At 46.2% G+C, this 21726-nt stretch overlaps 1 protein-coding gene and 1 long non-coding RNA gene across 2 annotated transcripts in view; one reads left to right on the top strand and one right to left on the bottom strand.

The window, feature by feature from the left end:
• The window catches only part of LOC133215326 (uncharacterized), a 520488-nt gene that overhangs the window by 14412 nt on the left and 484350 nt on the right, over positions 1–21726 (top strand). The window lies entirely within an intron of this gene.
• DIPK2B (divergent protein kinase domain 2B) lies at positions 1492–20529 on the bottom strand. Its single transcript, XM_061359310.1, has 5 exons — positions 20054–20529; positions 14861–15125; positions 7035–7208; positions 5239–5527; positions 1492–3719 (listed from the first exon to the last, which is right to left on the bottom strand). Exons 1-5 carry the CDS (start codon positions 20275–20277, stop codon positions 3379–3381), a joined length of 1293 nt encoding a protein of 430 aa, XP_061215294.1. The 5' UTR covers positions 20278–20529; the 3' UTR covers positions 1492–3378.

Genomic DNA, 21726 nt, shown 5'->3' with positions numbered 1-21726 from the left:
GACTGGTGGAAGACTTCTCTGGCCATCCTTGTCCTGCTGCGGAAATGGTGTGAGTTGTTACCAGGAGCCAGTGTGCAAAGGCTCACACAAAAGCCACCATCAGAAATAATTTAAACATAGAGATAAAAAAATTGCTCGAGAGTTCTTTTGGGAAGGATTATATTTTAAATAATTGCCATTTATAAATTAATTTCACATAATTTTGGAGCTTGTCCTACGAGCATTTCAAGGCTTGACTGGAGCTGGCAGAGGATGGGCACTGGTTCCGGGACCTGACTGCCAAGAAAATGGAAAATATTAAGAGAAATAATCGGCAATGAAGAAATAAAAGGCCAGGGAAATATAGGGAAATGAGATTTAGTTTAGAAAAATTATTGTTCTCTCAGCCATGGACTGATTTTATGGTTGGCATATTAGTAACAATCTTATATGAGCCTGGACTTTGTAAACTGGTGGTGAACACAGCTCCCAACACTTTGACAATTTTTAAATTCATGATTCTGTTATTTTTAATCCTTTTTTTTTTTTTTTCAATTTAAATTCACATCAAAGTATATTGAAAGCAGTGGGGAGACTCCTCTCAGCTTCAAAAATTTTGAATCAAGTAATGTAAAAATAGACACCACATGCCTTAAGACTTCTGCTGCAGTCTTGTCAACTGAGTCCAAGCAGCAAAGACCATGACTCCTCTGTTTCGTATACCCAACATTTTGAGTTCTCAGGGCACAGCTTCAACCTGTGTGACACCTCTCAGTGCTTCTGCCCAACGCTAGATTAGAGCTGAGAGATCTGGGCTTGCTCTTGCCATCTAAGGTGCTGAGCACCTGCATCCTCTCTTCATTTCTCTAGGCTGGTTTATAGCAGAGAGATGCCCTAGTGCCCAGGAGACATTTTCCACAGAACAGTACAGTAAATGAATGGCTTATTTCCAAAAGGAAAATGTGCATGGTGGAAAGGAAAATGCCCAGGACATATGGGAGAGCAGTGAAACCAGAGTTGAGCCCTGTTGCAAGGGCTACTCCACCATGCACCTTGCAAAGTCAAGCCATTGCTAAGCCAGCCTCAGTCTTGGAGCAGCTGCAAAAACATCTCTGCAAGCACACGGCTTGCAAATCCATTCCACCTCTGCTGGGGCATGAGTGGAACAGGCCAATTCTTCATCTTAGTGTTTTTTGGGCATTTTGTAGTGTGCATTTTTAGTTAACAACTGCATGAAGAAGGCTACCCTCTGGCACTGAAAAAGTGCTGTCAGCTCTCAGGTCATGGTGGGCAATGCCACACCACTGACCCTAGTGAGAGTGCTGGTGAAACAGGAGCTCTTCCAGCCCCACACAAGGCAGCCAGCAGCTGGCACCATGGCGGGGGGACTCTTGGAGAGGAAGGGAGCCAGGGCTAGCACCCAGTTTGCAGGTAAAATCACAGCCCGTGACTGGAGATGCAGACAGATTCAAGAAAAACTGTCGAAAACAGATTGTTAGACAGCCTTATGGATCTCTGCAAAGGACATGTTTTTCTTACTGGAAGAGAGCCATGATGTAGAAATAGATTGTATCAGGAAAGAGGGCTGCAGCCATCGCTTAGGCTGTATATTTAAACATTTTTGCTGTCAGACCATCTGGGTCTGGAGCTAAATTTACCTACAAATTATTTTCAATGTTTCTACTTCTTGAGAGGTGAAAGGTGCACTTGATACTTTATGCCAGAAGGAAAGGTAAAATAAATGTCCTGGGTCAGATTTTCTCAGCATCAGACCTGTATGTGGGGTTTTTGATGCCTAGTGTCTGGAATACCTGCCTTGAACCCCAGGCTGGGTGCTCTGTGTGCAGATCCCCTCCACAGCCAACACAAAATCTTGACTTGCATTGCTGCTCCGGTAACTCCATACAACAATTAGCAAAGCAAATCCATTCACATCTTTTTTCTGCTTTTATGCTGTTACCAATTTCTTTTACAAACCATAGCCAGGGTATTTCCATGATGAAAATATGTGGGATCCAGAAAGTCTAGTTTCTGACTCAGTCAAATTTGCTTGGTGACTCCTGCGCACCTGGATCACAGAAGAAAGCCTCACACTCAAGTGAGGTCTAACAGTTCCCTAAACATCAGGGAAGGTTTGGTGTGATCCTCTGACATCCACAAAGATAACATGGGACAGGGACAGGGACTGACAGATACTGGGTGAGAAAGTTGTGGTTTGCATTCCACAAATTTTGCAACCATTCCCAACAAAATGAGGCACGTGTGCCTAGCCCTGTGTTGGTCCCTGCTATGAAAGAAGAGTCCATCACCCCAAATATTATGTGCCTGAGTCACTCCTTTGGGGACTGCCTTACTGATTCCTCCTTTGAAAGGCAAATGGATGAGATTGGCTGCATCTCTTGCTGGCCAGGACTTTGACCTTCCCAGCTCTTGGGGGGTGCCCCAGCACCTACAGTGGAGTATTAAGTGTTCAGCAAATCTCACTGGGCGCAGGATACACTCACCTTTCATCCTCGCCTGTGTATTTCTCCTCTTAAGGTAATTTTCCTATTTGAATGGGTTTGTGCAAATGGTTCCTCCAGTTTTCTTTAGGGAGAAAAATGCAAAGTATCTGCTGGACAATCACATCCCGGAGTTGTTTCTGGGTTGTTTTTTTTCCTGATTTTAAACCAAAAACATTTATTAGTCTCCAATTACTGAATTTACTGCCGATCAGCTTGGGAAAGACTAAAAGTAATTATATTTGGGGATTAGTGAAATTATGTTTCAAGAGACATGGGACCTTACAGCTTTTTAATGCTGCTGGTTGCATCTTCCTGTTCTGTGTGCCATAAAAGTAAAAAAAAAAAAATTAATATTTTATAAAAGTGATTTGTGATGTGTGATGGTATAGAACTGATCCGGTACTTCAGTTTATCTATGTCATTAAAAATCCCCACAAGGAAAGTATTAAATGCTTCCATCCATCCTACATTATGTATATATCATCTCAATCAGAAGGACTCTCAATCAGAAAGACTTTCTTGGTAATAAAGCTCCTCTATCTAGTTAGTTGCGACCATGCTGCCTTCAGAAGGTTTCTTTTTAATGAACAGCACGGAAAACTCTTCTAAGGCCAAAATATGTGCAAGAGTTTTATTAATCCTGCAGCCTCTGTCACTCACGATAATGCTAATAATCCTTAAGCCTTACATCATGTTTAGCATCCCATGTAACAAATGCATCTCTGAGAGATGAACAATAAATCCCATGTGCACTATGGTTCCTTCTCCTGTGCCTTCATAAGGAAGTCCCAGATTTGGTGTAGCTCCTTCCTGCTACGCTGGTTCCTTATTGCTTCCTGCACTGGCACGGGGTTGACACTGCCTCAGTCCTTCCCAGGGGACTCTTCCAAAGCCATCAGTATTTGTCACTGTATTTGCAGTCAGGATAGCGGTAGGCAAAACGGGAATCACAAGACTGCAGAGGTTTCAGGAGCTCTGCCAGCTTTGCAACCGCCCCACTGACACCCTGGTCATCGGCGAGGCCATTGGCACAGTGCTGCAGGAAGCTGTCTATCTTCTCCTGCACGGGTTGCATGAATTTCCCCTTCAGGAGCTTAGGCAAAAGCTCTTGACACACCATGACAAGGCTGTGCTTCTCTCCAATGGAGTTACAGGACACAAATGTAGACTGGCAGTCCACAGTCAAACAGCTAAATATATCTTTATATTCTTGCTGGTCGTCAATCAGCTGGCTCCCTATTAGAGACAATTAAAGCAGCTGTTAGGAACACAGTAGTGAAATCTCGGATAATCACATATGTCTGTACCTCTGTATTAACATGGGGTTAGTTACTATCTGAAGGATACAGCTATCTTTCACCATGCAGTACTGTGAGCTATAGCTATGTGGGCCAATTTCCTCACTCCTGAAATATGTATGTTTTTCTGAATGATGGAGCTCTGCAGAGCTGCCTGACAGAAGATTTGGAGTCTGTCAAGTCAAACTGATGCGGAAAAAATGAGTACTAACCTAAAAAGTGGAGTTCCTACAAAAATTACCACAGATAGCCAAACCCATAGTTTTTCCATGTTACCCAAAATCATTAAATTGCAACAAAAGCTCATCTAGCTGGAGTTAACAGTAATAGCTGCTGGGATGAGAAAAAGAAACCCAGTGGAAAATTCTCTGACAGGTGCTTCTGAATATTTGAGGTCTGCTCAGCTGAATGTGCAAGTTGAACAAAGGCCTTTTCAAAATTTGAACATTCAGAATGAATTATTGGAGGAATAGTCTGACTAGCTCTACTTTCAGGAGCAGAAAAATGTAACCTGTAAAAAGTGAATAGTGACCCTTGATTTTGTATAAAAATGACAAAGGGGGGATTTTGTTGTTATAATAATAATCATTATTATGATTCGTAGTTAATGTGATAAATACATCTAGAAAGAATTTTATGGGCTTGTTCACCTGAAATAGAAAAGGTTCCAGAGAGACCTTTTAACTGTCTTCCAATACCTAAAAGGGGCCTGCAAGAAATCTGGAGAGGAACTTTTTGCAAGAGCATATAGTGACAGGACAAGGGGGAATGGCTTTAAGATGAAAGAGGGTACATTTAGATTAGATATTGGGAAAAATTCTTTACTGTGAGGTTGGTGAGGCTCTGGCACAGGTTTCCCAGAGAAGCTGTGGCTGCCCCATCCCTGGCAGTGTTCAAAGCCAGGTTGGATAGGGCTTTGAGCAACCTAGTGTAGTGGATGGTGTCCCTGCCCATGGCAGGGGGGTTGGGACTAAACGATCTTTAAGGTCCCTTCCAACCGGAACCATTCCATGATTTGACCCAATACTTAACAACAAATGAAGTTATGAAATTTCTACTTGCAAATACTGACATCTGTGTGGCAAAAGTTTTAGAAGACATGATTTAGGAGGACTTCAAATGAGAGCCTTGAGCACTGTACAAACTGAAAGCTGATGCCAGCGCAGAGATGGCAAGGCAGGATGAAAGGGCCCATGGTTGGTCACCAAACCTCTGACTGAACAAATAAATTGCCTGTAGCCTTCCTGATCCAGAGCCAGGACGGCAGGAGCTGCTGATGCTTGTGCTGTCAGAAAATCTCCCGTGAACTTTTCAGTATTTAATTTAGCAAGTGATGTTTGGCTGATTACAAAAAAAACCAACTAAACGATCAGCAGCAGAGCTGAGCATAGCAGGTGAAAGATTTGTTTCCCCTGCCTCACTAAGACATCCAGTGACAGACGGAGCCTGCTGAGTACCTTCCTCCTTGTCGATGATCCCCAGCGTGCTGGCATCCCGGATGAACAGATGCCCATTGCTAAACACGCCGAAGGTGCCAGAGTCCACGTGAGTGAAGTAGAAGAAATAGTTGAGGTCGTTGGTGCCCATGGAGCGGAGGACAGCAAGGAGCTGGAGGGCCAGGTCAGCGGCCACCTCGGGGGCTGCACCAAAGAAGTCACGCAGGGGCCGGGTGCTGGCACTGACCACCAGGCGCCCACAGGAACCCAGGTAGCGTGGGAAGGGCCACCCCTCCACATCAGGGAAGATCTGCCAGGAAGAGCAGGAACATGAGAATTGCCCCTCTGGTCTCTGCACGATGCCCATGGACCCATGTCCTTCCCAGAGGACTTTCAAGGGCCTTTCAAGCAGCAGTGCCAATGTCATGGTTTGCTTTCTAAATCAGCCCACAACCCTTGCTCACCTCTGCCTGCACCAGCAGCCCAAGAAGGCACTGCTCCATCCTGGAGCAGCTATGCTGCTTTTTTTGCTTCTTTTTTTCCCTTTTAATTCAGGAAGAAGAACTGATATTTCAAGTCTTATTTCATGAGGGAGATTAACCAAAAGTCCAAGATAATAATAGATTTCAAATTAAATGAAATTTTAGCCACAGAAGAGCTATTTTAGGTGTCTTTATGGAGCCTTTGATGGGTTCCTCATGAGCACTGCATAGCTGAAGTCACAGCTTGGAGGTGAGATGGAGCTAAAGCAGTTTTTGCTAATTTGTAAAAACTGCCTGGCTCTTTTGTAAGAGACTTTTGTAAGAGACTTTGAAGTCCCAGGGACCCAAGTGCTGGGTGTTTGCTATGGTGGGGACACCTGGGCTGGGCTTCCTGCATCACAGCAGCTTGTGCTGCCAGTGCAGTTATCCCAGGTAGAAACCAAACTGCATGACTACTGAGCCGTGCCAACACAAAGCTTTCTGCTTTTAACTTTTCTGTCTCCCCAGCTTCCCAGAACAATTCCCCCTCCCTAGGACTGGGCAAAGCCATGTGCACTGCTTTGGGAAGCACTGGCCTTGGGCAGGAGATAGATGTTACTGCTGCCTCTTTTTTTAGAGGAATCTCAAAGGGTTGCAAGAAACATCAATGAGGGCTAAAGGTGGGGTGGTAGTGAGCAAAAGTGAGGATACTCTCTTGGAGACACACGTAAGGAAAGAGAGGAGCCACATGCCAGGCATGCCTGCAGTGGATCAGGCAAGAGGTGTGAGGCCTCCCAGCTATCTACCTTAAAACTCAGAGCTCAGTTGTATTTGGGATTCCACCAAGCACCTCTGCAAAGATACACTTTGCCACGGAGCTAGTTACCAGCAGCATTCAAATGGAAAAAACAGCACTGGCACGTCAATCTTCAACCTCAATGCTGCCTTTTGGTTCTCCCACACTAAATCATGCTCTTTCTCTCTTATAAACAGGCTGTGATTTTAAATAATACATTAGCAATGCAAACATAACACTTTGAAGTGTCAGGGGCATGTAAAACCCTGGCTTTCACAATGCGCTAGTGACACAATCTGTCTAGGTTCTGATTTATCTAAGGGGCTGGACATTCATATTTCTGCACTACTTCACTGGGTGACGCAAGGTGCACCACAGGAGTCTGCCTGGCTTCAGCCATCCCACCCCATAGAAGAAACATGCTTTATGAAGGCTAGAAAGCTTGCCAAAGGCCAGGGCTGGCACTTTTCTGCAGCTGGGGCCTGGAGCACATCTTAAGCGATAGCTCACTTGCAAGGGCTTGCAGGGTGGTGTTTCAAGACAGTCAAGGTGGCACGTACCTGTAACAAGATGGGGTGTGAATTCACTGACAGTGTGTACAACAGGCGCAGCTTGTCCCGGTCAGTGAGGTGGTCCATGTAGATGCTGCCAGCGTCTGGCACCTCAGCATAGCGCCGCACTATCCTGTCCAGGAGACGCTGGGATGGGCAGCGCAGCATTGGGCTAGACAGGCCCTGGTGAGAGGCAAAACCATGACAAAGATGTTTATTTTCCAGCTTGAGATGTCACAGTGTGACAGCCCCTGGTCCATGTTGTAGCTACTCTCCCTGCTGCACTTCTTCCCAGCCCTGTCATCCTGGCTTGCTGGTGGAGGTGTCTCTGTGGTTAAGCTGGTGAGTCACTTCCCCTGTTAAATAATGTCTTCAGATCTCTTCACTATTTGCTTAACCTGTGAGCAGTTTTCTTGGAAATACTATTTCCTAAAGTCAGTAAACATGCTTTAAAAGAGTAAATAAACACCGTATGTGGGTGCAAGCACAGGACATATTCTCTCTCTGATAAACTTGTGCATTAACTATTAAAATCAAATGCAAATAACCTGTGCATATATTTTTTAAATGCCAGCAACAAATAAAGAATTGCTGGGTGAATGGAGTCAACCGTCACTCTATTTTACCTTTCAGATTTGGAGGTTTGGCTTGTAAATTGCACAAGCAATCTAAGGGTGGAATAAATGGCAATAGAGATTTATATCTTCATAGTAAAAAAGAAATTTTTTTTTTGAGGTCAGTCTTCCTTAATAGCCAAGGAGAGCAGACATAAGGAGTGGCACAGAAGTGCTGCCCTGACATGCCTTTGCTGGGGAAGTGAATCAGGTTTTTGCTGAGCCTTTTTCTTCCAAATGATCCCAGCAGCCAAATTTACTCATTCTGATTTTCTTTATAATTTGATGGCTGGGAGATGTGCTTCAGAGGAAAGGGCACTGGAGCTCACAATGCTCCCTGCCATTCTTCACGCTGAGAGCAAAGATTTCACTCAGGATCTCCCCAAGTCATTTGGTAACTCTGAGGTAGGTCTCTCTCAGCCCTTCCTGTGTGAGCTGTTCATTTGGCATAAAACACTTACTTATCCAGCCATGACAAAGAAATGAAGAAACAAGGAAAGGAGGAGTGTGCTGCTTTCCCTGTTGGAGGTGGAAAGGGAGCACTGGACCTCCCATGTCCCCTCCTCTGCCTCCATGCTGGTCTTGGTGAGGTCCCAACTGCTCCTTCCTTGGCCATCGGTTGCACGAAACAAGCCCTGAATTCCAACAGCTGGTCAAAGCTACTTGAGAAACTTAAGTCCAACTGGACTGTTGTTTTGCAACAACTGAAGAATCATTATTTATTCCCCCTCCCCCCCCCCCAAGAAAAAACATTTGTCAAAAATAATTCTCCTCAGTTCTATTTACAAGTCATCCTACACTCCTCTCTTCTCATGTAGGCTTATCAAGGAAATATTTTCTCACTAATGGTCTAAAACCATGGGAGGAGCTGGGGGAAGGGATGCTTATGGATTTCTGTCTCACAGCACTTGCAGGCATGTTGTGGCTGACTGTCACATTCCCTTAGGAGGAGAAGTGAGAAAAAATGAGCAGAACAGAACTGTGTTAAATAAGAGATAAATACTGGTTAAAGTCTCTTGCAACTCAGCTTGTATGCAGATATTTGCAGCCAAAGTTAGAAAGTCTTGCTGCCTCCAGAAGCAAATTGATGTCTCTCCAATTTAGAGACAAGAATGTCGTGTGGGCCAGTGTTGAACGCTTTACACAAATCCAGGGAGATGACATCAACTGCTCTCCCGCTGTCCATCAGTTCTGTAGCCCCATCACAGAAGGCCACCAAACTGGTCAGGCAGGACCCTCCTGCCACATTTCCTTCTAGTTGGGATGCAACACTCTTGAGCTTGAACAGCTTGAACATCATTCAGCAATCTTGGGCCCCCTGCCCTTTAGGGCTATATCCCATGGAACCTTGTCCCATGGACTTGTGCACGTTCAGATTTTTAAGATGGTCTCGAACCAGATCCTCTCCTACAGTGGGCCCAAGGTCTTCATTCTCACAGTCCCTGCGTCTGCCTTCCAAGACTTGGGTGGTGCGGTCAGAGCCTTTGCCAGTGAAGACCAAGGCAAAGAAGTCATTCAGAACCTCAGCCTTCTCCAAATCCTGTGTAGCTAGTTCACCCGACAGCTTCCTGAAGGGGCCTACATTCTCTCTAGCCTGTTTTTTATTTGCTATGTACCTGTAGAATCCCTTCCTGTTATCCTTAATATCTCTAGCCAAGTTTAATTCTAACTGGGCCTTAGCTTTCCTAACCTGGTCCCTGCCTTCCCGGCCAACATCCCTGTACTCTTCCCAGGCCATCTATCCTTGCTTCCACTTTCTATAAGCCTCTTTTTTCATTTGAATTTTCCTCAGCAGCTCCTAATCCATCCAAAGAGGTCTTCTGGCCCTCCTGCTGCACTTCCTTCTAGTTAGGATGCAACACTCCTGAGCTTGTAGCAGGTGATCCTTGAGGATCAAACAAGAGTCTTTGGCCCCCCTGCCCTCTAGGGCTATATCCCATGGAACTTTACTAAGCAGGTTCCTGAAGAGGCCAAAGTCTGCTTTTTTGAAGTCCAGGGCAGTGAGCTTGCTGCACGCTCTTCTCACTGTCCTAAGGATCTCAAATTCGACCATCTCGTGGTCGCTGCATCCAAGGCTGCCCTGGAGCACCACATTTCCAACAAGCCCTTCCCTATTGGTGAGCACAAGGTCAAGCATGGCACCTCTCCTTGTTGGCTCCTCTGTTACTTGCAGAAGGAAGTTGTCTTCCACACAATCGAGGAACCTCCTGGATTGCTTGTGCCGGGCCATACCGTCATTCCAACAGATGTCAGGGTCGTTGAAGTCACCCATGAGAACGAGGGCCTGTGGGCGTGAGGCTTTTCCTATCTGCCTATAGAGTGGTTCATCTGCAGATTCCTCTTCATCAGGCGGTCTGTAACCGATCCCCACAGTGATGTCTCCCATTGCTGTTTTCCCTTTAACCCTGACCCACAAACTCTCTGTTAACTGCTCACCTGTCCCCAGACAGAGTTCCATACTCTCCAGCCTATCCTTAACATAAAGGGCAACTCCCCCTCCCCGCCTGCCAGGCCTGTCTTTTCTAAAGTCTGTAACCTTCCATTCCAACACTCCAGCCACAGGAGCCATCCCACCATGTAGTAGAAACAGCAATCATGGTGGCAAAGAATGCATGAAAGTTGTAATTAGGATTTTTTCCAAGGCCAGATCTCATCCTATTAACACAGATGTGGGCATATGCTGCACGTGGTGCTCACATCTGCTTGTTTACTGAGGAACCATTTCAGGCATATCAAAGGCGGTATGAGAGCAGAGGAGTAGGGTTGGGTGCCGTCACATTTGTATCACCTATTGGTGCACCCTACTGCAATTTAATGAAGCCCTGATGCACCAGAATTTGACAGAGGGGTCTCTGGATTTTGCCAGAGCTAGTCAATAGGGTAAACTTCAGCACCTGCTGGAGCGTTTCAGTGGAGTGAGGCCTCCCGTTCCAGCAGACTGATGGAAACATCCCTACAGCAGAAGATGAGCAAGAGTTGTAAAACTGTCAGGAAAAAAATGTCAGTGCAAGAAATATTTTAAGTTTGAAGAAAACATACTTGAAACACTGGAGATACTGATTTATCTGAGAATATCTAAAGTCCTTTGCAGCACCTCATCATGCCAGAGAATAAGACCTGAAAGCCTGAAATCTTGTTTGTGATTGATATGGAACGCTTCTTATTTACTTTGATTAAAACCCCACATTTTTGTATGTGATAGTGAGTAGCTCCTGAAAAGCCTACCTGCACTCAAATTTTCTTTCCCCTACTGCACAGTATGCGATACATTTTTAACTCCCATGTATGCATATGTATGTGTATCTAGTGCGGGCACCCCAGAATTCACTCTGATGTAAAGATGACCTCTGGAAGACAACTTTTCCTTACTCTGCTTTCTCTTCAGTCAGGCCAAGGAGGGACGGCTCAGATTAGGAGCACAGCTACCTCCTGCCCCATGTGCTGCACATGGTTGCAGCTTCACAAATGACCAGATTTAGGGTGGGCTCCAGGAGGAAACATTTGGATGTAGGTAGGTGTCAAAGCATCTGCAGCTCAAACAGGGTTGTTCACCTCCAAAAGAAAGAGACTAATCACAGTATCACAGTATGTTAGAGATTGGAAGGGACCTCAAAAGATCATCTAGTCCAATCCCCCTGCCGGAGCAGGAACACCTAGATAAGGTTACACAGGAACGTGTCCAGGCAGGTTTTGAATGTCTCCAAAGAAGGAGATTCCACAACCTCCCTGGGCAGCCTGTTCCAGTGTTCCGTCACCCTCACTGAGAAGAAGTTTCTTCTCATGTTTAAGTGGTTTGTGCTCCAATTTGTACCCCTTGTCCTTTCATTGTTTGCCACTGAGAAGAGCCTGGCTCCATCCTCGTGACACTCCCCCTTTATATATTTATATACACTAATGGTGCCCTGTGAAGCTGTGGATCTTTTCTCCACTCCCAGGAGGTTTATCGAACACTTCTCTGATGATGAGATACCAGGTCAAAGAAATAGGAGGTCTGGGAGGTGGCCCAGGGGGCCCCCTAACATCCATCCTTCCCTAAGAAGGCCCACCTGCCATATCAGTGAGCTGCTGTGCATGTGCGTAGGCAAAGCAATATGTGCTGGACTCAAAGGCCAAATAACCATGGTGCTGACACATCTGCTGAGGGCAGATGTGGAGGTCAGTAGTTTCAAACAGTAGGTCCCAAAGAGAGGGGCTGAAAATGGCTGGCTTTTCACCTTGCTACTGCTTTCACCTGTCTAAGCTGTGCTTTGTAGGCAGGGTTGTAAATCTGCCCTGTGCATGATCTGTGCTGGAACTAACCCCCTTTGTTGCTCTTCCCCTCCAACAGGAAAAGCATGCAGCATGGTTTGAGGTAGTGAGCTCCTGGGTGAAGAGGCAGGTGGCTGGAGCTACCATGAAGGCTAAGCTCCAGCTAAATCCTGCTCATCTCTGAGGTGGGCTGGATTTTAACACTGAAGACTTTGCTGTGTCCAATAAAGATTTCCACTGTAGCGGGTGAAATAATCACTGTGGCAGGCAGCTCAGCTGATGGTTGGGTCAGGCAGGGCAGGCAGTGTAAAGTGAAAAACCATTTCTTCATGGTCTGTCATTTTGATTCAAGCACGTTATGGTTTGTTGTAATTCTCTGCTCTATAAGACAAAATTACCTGAGCCCATTATCTTTCCTCAGTGCTGCTATATAGGAAAAAACTGCAGGCAGGGGAGTACAGACACCTCTGTGTGACTTCAGCTTTATGAAATAGGGTGAGCATCATGTTAGGCATCAAGAGAGGTGTGCTGTTAACACCTCTGAAAAGAGTTTGTGTGTATGTGAAAGTTGGTGCTGTTCAGCCTGGAGAAGAGAAGGCTGCATGGAGACCTCATAGCAGCCTTCCAGTATCTGAAGGGGGCCTGCAAGGATTCTGGGGAGGGACTCTTCATTAAGGACTGTAGTTATAGGACAAGGGGTAATGGGTTCAAAATTAAATGGGGGAAGTTTAGATATAAGGAAGAAGTTCTTTGAGTGTGGGTAAGGCACTGGAACAGGTTTGCCCAACAAAGTTAATCCTTGTTAATGCTTAATCCTTGGCAGTGTTCAAGGCCAGGTTGGATAGAGACTTGGGTGACATGGTTCAGTGTGTGCTGTCCCTGCCTATGGCAGGGGGATTGGAACTAGATGACCTTAAGGTCCTTTCCAATCTTAATTATTCTATAATTCTATGACATATGTGTGTTACAACCCAGCCAGCTCAGCCAGGAGCTGAGAGAGGATGGGGTAAGGAAAGCTATATAGCACATCGAGAGCCTTTTAAGGAGAAGGATTTGGGCTTGGCTAATGATTTAACTTTGCAGCAGATCTGACATAGCACAAAGCCACATTTTTCCATGTACTTTTTCACCCAGCTCAGCAAGTGGAAGTTTTAAGCTCTTGACTCCTCTTTCACATCGCACTGCTGTGGGGGCAGCACATTTTTGCACAAACCTATGCAAAGCAGGGCTGGAGGACCTGCCCCCCCTAGCTTGCCCTCCCTCAGCTCCCTGCAGTGCTGCCTTGGAGAGCAGTGGTGGCTAGCAGGCGCTTGGGAATCCGCTGTCTGCACCCTGGGGAGGAGTTGTCCCTGACCATGGACCACAAGCTTAGGTGGGTAATGCTCTGAATGGAAGAGGACAAAACTGTCCCCTCTTCCTGCTGCCTCTCCCGAAGTTACTAGATGAAGTATGGTGCAGCTTTGCTCAAGAAAAGTGTTCCTCTTTCTGGCACCTCCAGGAGGGCACTGGCCTCAGGGTGACCTGCGGTGCAGGTGAGTCCTTGGTGCAGCTCAGGCACTAGCCCCAGTGCTGCTGCTGCTGTTGCTGCTGCACCATGCTGCTGCTCCCTCCTGAAGCATGCTGTTCCATGGGGTTACAGAAGCAGAAAATCTGAAGCATAACTTTAGCATTCAGCAAAGCAGGAGGAAGCAGTTCCCTTTCTAGAGAAAAAAAAAAAAAGTCTTTTTCACAGCCATTTCTCTTGAAAGGGACAATTCTTTGCCTCTCAGGGTCTTGTTTAGAGTATATCCAGCCTCCACCCTGGCCTCTGCCCCTTGACAGCGATAATCGCAATGCTGTGCTGTTGTTTGGCTGGGGTAGGAGTATGCGTATGCATTTGGGGAGGGGACTTCTGCTCTCGGATGCAAGCCAGAAGCTGCTAAACACACTCTCTTTCCCTATGGTTGTCCCCAGCTGCCAGTGGTATACCTCAGTGCAGGCAGCACTCTGAAGAGCCTCTGAAGCCTGCCTGCTCTCCTCCTCCAGCCCTTCCTGCATGTCCATCTTCCCATGCCATTGCTGCCCATATGCCTTGTGGCAGTGACCCCTCCTGCAGTGCGCCTGTCCTGATTTTGCCTGTGACACCCCAGGACTGCAGCTGAAAGGGCAGCACGCTGCTTTGTGCCTGAGATCATTTGCTATAGGTGGCAGGCAAATGAGGAATTAAGGTTCCAGCTCTGACTGCCTGTGGTGCTCGCTCTGCCAGCTGCAAGCAGAGGTGTCTAAGCTACCCCAGTCCCCAGCCCTGAGCAAAGTCAAGTTCGGGGCACAGGCTGCAAAAATGAATCTCAGGCAGATTGCCCAACTTGTTTAAGACCACACCATATGTCTGGGGCAGAGCTAGGACTAAATCCACATTTTCCAAATGGCATTTAATTGCTGTAGTCACAGCACAGTGATGAAGTGTCCTCAGTTTTCAAAACTATTAATGATTTCCAACACTGGATGTACAGAATCGCAGAATGGCTTGCTATGGAAGATCACTTAATTCCAATCCCCCCTGCCACAGGCAGAGACATCTTCCACTAGACGAAGTTGCTCAAAGCCGTGTCCAACCTGGCTCTGACCACTTCCAGGGATGGAACAGCCACAACTTCTCTGGGCAACCTGTTCCAGTGCCTCACCACCCTCACAGTAACAAATTTCTTCTGAATATCTAATCTAAATCTACCCTCTTTCAGTTTAAAGCCATTCCTCCTTGTCCTATCTATTTGTGCGCATAGCCCCTGATATCCCCGTGCCTGAAGTCAGTGAGTGCTACAGCTTCCCACAGGCCCTCCTTGCCAGGGCTGAGCCCACCCCTCATCCTTTACCAAGCAGGTCACAGACTTGTCTCCCTCAGACCCTTTTTCCCTCCCCAGATCATGTGGGACCCCCTGGGGCTCCTTCTCTTCCCTTTGCTGGTATGGGGCCCAGGGTCCATGTGGCACAGACCTGGACCAGGTCGGGGGTGAGGCGCTTTGCCCGCAGCCACTTCTGGAAGCGTTGCGTGCGGCGCAGGGCATGCTCCAGGCTGCAGGTCTTTGTCTTCAGCAGGGAGGTGCAGATGCGCTTGTCGGCCCGGTCGTGCTGGTACTTGGAGGTCAGCCGGGTGATGTCAACCATCCGCCAGCTCTTGGCATCGTCAGTATAGTTGCCGGAGTAGCTGAGCAGGTAGCTGGGGGGCAGCTTTAAATGAGAAGAAAGCCAGGTGTCAAACCTGCCAAACCAAACAAGAGCCCCACGGAGAGCAGGTTAAGAAGCCACACAGACAGCTGCACAGTGCCAGCACCACCCGCAGGGTTGTTCCACCGCACTCCAGACCCTTGGGGTTTCTGCCATTGCTCTACAAAGACCAAGTAGCCCCACGCTGGCACCCCCAGGCACTGGGACGAGGCAAGCAGACTGAAGCCATCAGCCAAGGAAATGCATTTTGGAGATGTCTATCTTCCTTTGCTTCCCACCTAAACCATCTCTTGTCATGAACAGTGCCATGGGGCAGGAGTTAGAACACTCAGATGGGGTCTTTTGGACCACACAGGGAGAGTGTGAGAGAGAGGAAAGGAGGGAAAGAATAGGGCTGCAGGGTTTTGATTCATGGAGAATCCCTGTCATTTTTAAATTAAATTAATCCTGGAGAAAGGGGCCCAGCAAAGGAGTACTCAACACTTTAAGGGACCCTGCAGGACAAAACCTCATGACAATAAATGTATTTTGGAATATTAAAATAACCATTTGTCTTGAGGTGGTGGATTTGCTTGGTACTGGGGTCAACAGGGGCCCCCAGCATTGCTGGCTGTATTTTCATAGCCAGGATGCGTGACCTCCCCAGGCAGCAACAGAGTTTGGGGTGTGATGGGGTGGAACAAGGGGTAGCCATGGAGATCTTGCACTGATTTGCTTCCCCTACACAGGCACAGGAGGGGAGCATATGGGCTGGGTAATTAGGTATTTTTTTTTGTTTCAGCAGCCCCCTCAGACCTGCCCACACAGACGTCACACATGCAGGAGCTGAGGACCGTGGTGTCTGTTTTTTAAGTATGTCTGTAACCTGCTCTTGGAAAGAAACTAAACTCTGACCTTTGGCTTGTCCAATGTCATGCATTCGCTGTGTCTAAAACCTCCTGCCCTTACCTCTTTGCCCAAGTACATAAGAAGGCACGTCCTAATTTAATCTCACCATGAATTAAAGCCACTGGTTCAGAAGTGAAAGAAAAGAGGTAAGAAGTTCCCTGCAGGATCAACTAGCTGGAGTTAGATGAAGACATTAACAAATCTATTAGCTGAAGCTGATTTTTCCTTTTAACTTCCAGTTGGGAAATTGGCACAGAAGATTTTGTGGGGGGGGATTAATTTCCTCTGATTTCAGGCAAATAACTGACTCAGTGATGCTCAATGAGACTGACCAGCCTGCTCCCAGTGAGCCCTCTTGAAGGCAGCACTTCTCTCCTTTTCCCCATCAAAGACCCTGTGAAGCTCAGCTCTGGGGCAAACCTGGGTGCCCAGGACAGGGGAAAGATGGTCTCCCCAAAATACTGCTTTGGCTTTTGGCTCTAGCCATGTGCCTCCCTCAGAAGATTTGCTGCAGAGATACAGGCTGACCAGAAGTGGCCCCTTGCATGAACAAGTTGAGAGGAGGTTCAGGCATTTCGATCATTTGGGCATTTTGCCCAATATGAAAGTTAAGCTTTGTTATTATTAGGGTGTCTGACATAAAAATAAACCTTGTTCGTTTTGTTTGGGGTTGGGTTTTTTTAGGTAGTTTGTGGTGTTTTGTGGGGTTTTTTGTTTGTTTTGGGGTTTTTGTGGGGTTTTTTAAAATTTTTTTGTTTGTTTTGTTTTTTGGTCTGGTTTTGAGCTGGGACCCAAGAGCAGAGAATAATTGCTATGCCTCACTATGATTTGTTGTGCATCCGAACACCCCCCAGTGCCTAATCTGCAGGCACAGTGTGCCAGGCACGTACAGCAAGAGATGGATATGGGCTGGGTTTCTCCTTTTCTCTTTTCCTCTTTTTTTTTTTTATTTGTTCTTCTTTTTTCTTTTTTTCTTTTTTTTTTTTCTCCTTTTTTCTTTTTTCTTTTTCTTTTTCTTGTTAAGCACAAATGTGCTTGTGCTTTGGCTCAAGTGTGTGTGTGTTTGGGGGAGCTCAAGTCAGGCAAGTACCAAGAAAGCACCGCCTCCTGCATGTGAGCAGCACATGGATGTGTGAAATCCAAGACTGAGCGTTAATTTAAGGTTGGATGGAGTGATTTCCTCTACGGAGCTCCCAGGGGAGAGCCACTCAGGCCTGGGAACCCAGCATGGGCTGCAGCAATTCTGTATTTGGCATCATTTCTGGGCAGTGCAACACTGGCCTGGCACACTTGCTAGATACTTTGAAGATTCATCATCAAGTTGTGCTTAACAATAATTCACTTTTGTATGAAGCCTTTTAGCTAAGGGCTCAAACGTGCTTTAAGACTTTCAGTAAGGTCTGTGTGAGTAACTACATGACAGATTACAGATTTTAGATCAACTCAGAACTAAACATTGAAGAAAATCAAATTTGTTTTTCATTTTTAGTGGATGATACAAAGTATTTTCTTTCAGCCAAATAAATTTTGTTTGCATTGGGAGTCAAATATCTTTAAAAAAATATGTAAGTTAAGTTTTAAAATTAAAATAAAGAAATGCCATATAAACCCCCATCAAGTTGAAGCATTCCAGCTTTTTCAGACTTCCTTCCCATTACTTTTGGCCAAAGCTCGTTACCAGTGTTAGCACAACTCTGCACATAGTTTTGGTCAGCTCAGTTTCACAGTGTTTTGAAAATCTAATACTTTACAAAAACTTTTTTTTGCACTCTGCTCTCTGGACAGTTGGTAGGCAAGCTTTGGTATCCATTTACAGATGGATAAAGTTGGGCAATGATAAGGGAAGTAAAGAACATTAGAGCACAAGATGAGTCACCAGCCTTTCTGGGAACAACCCCCACATCTTACTTGTTAGTTGAGTGAGAATGCGTGTCACAGCTCCCGGAAATGATGGAGAATTAATGAAGCATGTTCTAACGAGGATTAACACAGAGAAGGCCAAGTGCCATCCACCTTAGTGAACATGTAAAAAGGTACATGTGGTTGGATCAAAGAGCGTAAATGCCACTGAAATTTCCCCCATTTAACCTTCCACTTGCCAAAAAATCCTAGCTGTTCAAGAAATCAAGGGGAAAACAAGTTTAACCCCTCCAAAGAAAAGTCTGAAGCTGACTGACTGCTAAAGAGAAGTTTTTAATGTACCGTTTTCAAAGTGCTCAGAGCAGAACTGTGTTATCACTTGTGTGTTGCACTGCTTGTGGGAAGCTGACTGTGGGATGGCAGGAGACAAAAAAAACCCCTCTATTTTACAATACCACTCTGCCTTTCCTGAGGCAGAAGCATCATGCTGTCACATGTATGTGTTTCTGCACTCCTGGACCCCCTTCGACCCTCTGTATGTAGCACCCCTTTCCTGCTGTCCACCAGAGGAAAGCCAGCATAGGGGCCTCCTGCTTTTACTCACGTAGCCCCTCTCTCCCAGGCCCCAGTGCAGCATACAGCTGGCTACCAGCCAGCCAGAGGCAGTTGCTTGCTGCTATTTTCAGCAGGGCTGAGTGAAGCTGCATGGCCCCAGCCTTGCCAGTGGCTAAGCACAAGTAACTGAAATGGTGCACCTGCAACAGGCTGCATGCACAGAAGCTACTTCGTACCTGGCGGCAGGACCCTAAAAACCCTGCACAGGTGAGTGGCAAAGACTGGGGCATGGAGCAAGAGCCAGCTCCCATGTCACCCTGCTGCAGAGCATAAAATATGGGACAGCCCATATCTCAAATCACCCCCAGCCCCTGCAGTCCCACACCAGCCCATGTCAGCCAGCTGAACATGCTGATTGTAAATCCATCCTGCTTTTCAGGACAGGTGCCCAGACTGGGCTGGGAGAAGCCCAGCATTGATGGCTTGGCCTTTCTTAGTTCCTCTGGATGCCCTGGTGTCACCTTCAGCATGAGCTGGGGGAGTCAGAAACCCAAGAGGGCAAAGTGCCAAGGGCTGGGACTCCTGGTGTGCCATGGCAAGGGGTGTTCTGGCATAGCAAAGTCACATGCTGCCTTTTTGCAGCATCAGTAAGGGAATGATGGGTGTTCAATATTACAAGTCCATTCCAGACAAAACATTATAGTTTTAGTATGCTACATTTTAGAGGAGAGTTTAAGATAAAATTGGTGATTTGTCCAATATTATACTACTTACATTATAGCATTAAAAATACAATTTTACTACAATCATTTCTTCTCCCTCAGGCTTTTATATCTATAAAAGAAAATGCATATGACTCTATAAATCATATCAGACCCAATAAAACCTTCCCCTGCCAAGCACTGCCTTTAACTTTCTCCTCAAATACACTGGCAACATTTTTCCTCCTGTCGTCAGATACGCTCTGCTTTTGAGCCTAAAACTGATTGGATTGGTCTCATGACTCTTTGGCAGCATGTGTCTCATCAGCTTTGAGGCAGATGCAATTTCTGCCTCTACCTTAAAGTTCTTACGGAAACCTCCCAGAAGAGTACTAATAATTTAGCTCCATCTATTTTTGAGTGTGTAGGTAACCTGATGCGCAAATGTGCTTGTGCCTCGAGCAGGTTTAGATCACTTTTGATCTTAACTAATACACACATGAAATTCTGCACATTTGTGTTGTTGCACCTGGTACAAGCATGTTTATATGTTTGTAGTTAACAGTCCATTGGGAGTGTACAAAGCTAAATCCCCTTTGCCTTTACTCAGCTTTTCATAATGAAGTATTTCCAGTACATCTAAACAATAGTATTTGTTTCTTCCCTTCCTTCATCACTGCCTTGAACTGTTTCAATGCCTCTCTCTATGCAGAAAGTTGTGCCTTTTACTCCTGCTTTCAGATTGTAATTCAGGGCTGATCATGTTAGTATGGCTTTAAAAGAAAAGAGACAAAGAAGCAGTTTATAAACATTAATTAAAATACCAGGTGCTGTAATAGTAAGCGGGTGCTAAGTTACTGCTTGCATTGTACTTTGTTAAAGTACTTGGAAATACTAACAGGCAACTTTCAAGTTATTATACAGAATGTTTTAAAAATTACTGTGCTGAGTTTCTGACCTTATTTCTTCTTTAAAGAATTTCTTGCAAATGGATGTTCCAATGCAGGCGTTGCATTTATCAAGTCCCAGGAAAGTCCGGCCAAAGCTGTAGCTGGGTTTGACATGGGGTGCAGACGGAGAAGCTATTGCTGCTGTGGAAGGGTTACAGCTCAGAGCCAAAACCAGGAGCATCATCAATGAATCTGGAACTTTGGAGCAAATGTAACATATCCAGCGCCCCATCTACAGTAGCGGAGAGCTCTGCCTTTTGTAAGTTACCCCTCTCTATGCTTTTGGTCTCTTTCCGATGACCTCAACCTTCAGCGGTGAGCCCCAAAACACAGCAAGACACGTTGGGTAAGAGAGACCCTGCTCCAGTTCCCATCCTGCCAGCTGGTTACTGGCTCTATTGGCTTGAGGTTTGGGTGGGAAAGATATGATGTAGGGTGGGGAGAAGGAAGTACATGGAGGATGCAGATAACTTGGGTTGCCATGGTTACCTTTCCTTTACTAGGTGCAGCTGCTTCAGCCCCTGCTGACCCTCCCATCAGCCGACTTGGAAAACAACACGAAGAAGTGCTCATCTGCACTTTGTGCAGACAAATGAAGGATATCCTGTCGCTGGAGCAAAGGGCATATGCGGGACACTTAGTAAAAACTGATTTGGAAGGAATAATAGTATGACAGAAACACACGTTTTATCAGAAGCCAGACCCTCACTGTTGCTTTATTCCTGGAGATTTGTGATGGGACCCCACTTGACTTCTTGGATGCTTTGTTGGCTCAGTTTACCCTTCTCACAAAAGTGCTGAAAAGACTGTCAGGTGGAATTGTTGCCATTTTGTTTCTTGAAAACAGCATTTAGAAGAGGTTGCACCACACAGTGTCATGCCATGGAAAGCAGGATAGCCTGAAGCTTTCCAAAACATCCAGCTGGCATAACTGCTTGGCCTCTAAGCCACTCTTGAAAAATGGGGCTTTTCAGCAAGACTTGCATGCTTTTGAATACCTTTCCCTGATGGTCTTGGCACTGGAAAGGAGCTAGAGGTGGGGACAGGGGCTAATGCGGGAGCTTGCCAGAGGTTACAAATGCACTTAAAAACTACTGCAGTCATACTCAAAAGCTGTTCTCATTAGGCTAAAGACTTGAAAGTTATGGAAACTGCTGGCTACCTGTTCTGGCCTGGATGCTGGGGAGAGGACCTTGCCTCTCCCAGGCTGGAGTGACTGTGGTACATGCACGGGCCCTGGCAGGCTGCTGCTCAAGGCCGGAAAAGCAGGTCTTGAAGCTGTCCCTTGCTGTACCTTGCATATAGCATGCTACTGTGATGTACCAGGCTTTGCTCCTTTCCTGTCCCCAGCTGTCATGTTTTGATTGACGCAGGAGGCTCTCCTGGGCTGTGTCTCACCATGGGAGTAGTGAGGAGGAAGCTGAGGTCTTGAAGACTTATCCCCCCCCGCTGGACTACTTACACCTCATGGGCAAGCCACTTCCTACTAGCACATTTTTTTAAGGAAAAAAGATGCACTATAGCCATTCTTTATTATCCCTTCCAGCATTTAACTGCAGCCTGGTGGGACTAAGGGATGTGCGAGCCACAGGGGTGCATGCTGGGCTCTGCAATCACCCCTTGTTTTCTGAAGGGGCTGCTGAAGGAAGGTGATCCTAACAGCACAAAGCAGCTCTTTCAA

The sequence above is a fragment of the Neopsephotus bourkii genome, unplaced genomic scaffold (assembly GCF_033783945.1).
Source record: "Neopsephotus bourkii isolate Nb327-2 ecotype Australia unplaced genomic scaffold, CSIRO-AGI_Nbou_v1 NB_962, whole genome shotgun sequence".
NCBI lineage: Eukaryota > Metazoa > Chordata > Aves > Psittaciformes > Psittacidae > Neopsephotus > Neopsephotus bourkii.
Note: the sequence above shows the minus strand (reverse complement) of the source record. Positions and strands in the feature narration are given on the sequence as shown.

Bases quoted from the DNA above. Each gene is read 5' to 3' on its own strand.
- DIPK2B (XM_061359310.1), bottom strand. From the start codon at position 20,277: ATGGGGCGCTGGATATGTTACATTTGCTCCAAAGTTCCAGATTCATTG. The intron at 7,209-14,860 runs GTCTGTGCCACA...GCCTCTCACCAG, and splicing joins TCACCCCCGACCTGGTCCAG to GGCCTGTCTAGCCCAATGCT. The intron at 5,528-7,034 runs GTACGTGCCACC...TCTTCCTGGCAG, and splicing joins CACACCCCATCTTGTTACAG to ATCTTCCCTGATGTGGAGGG.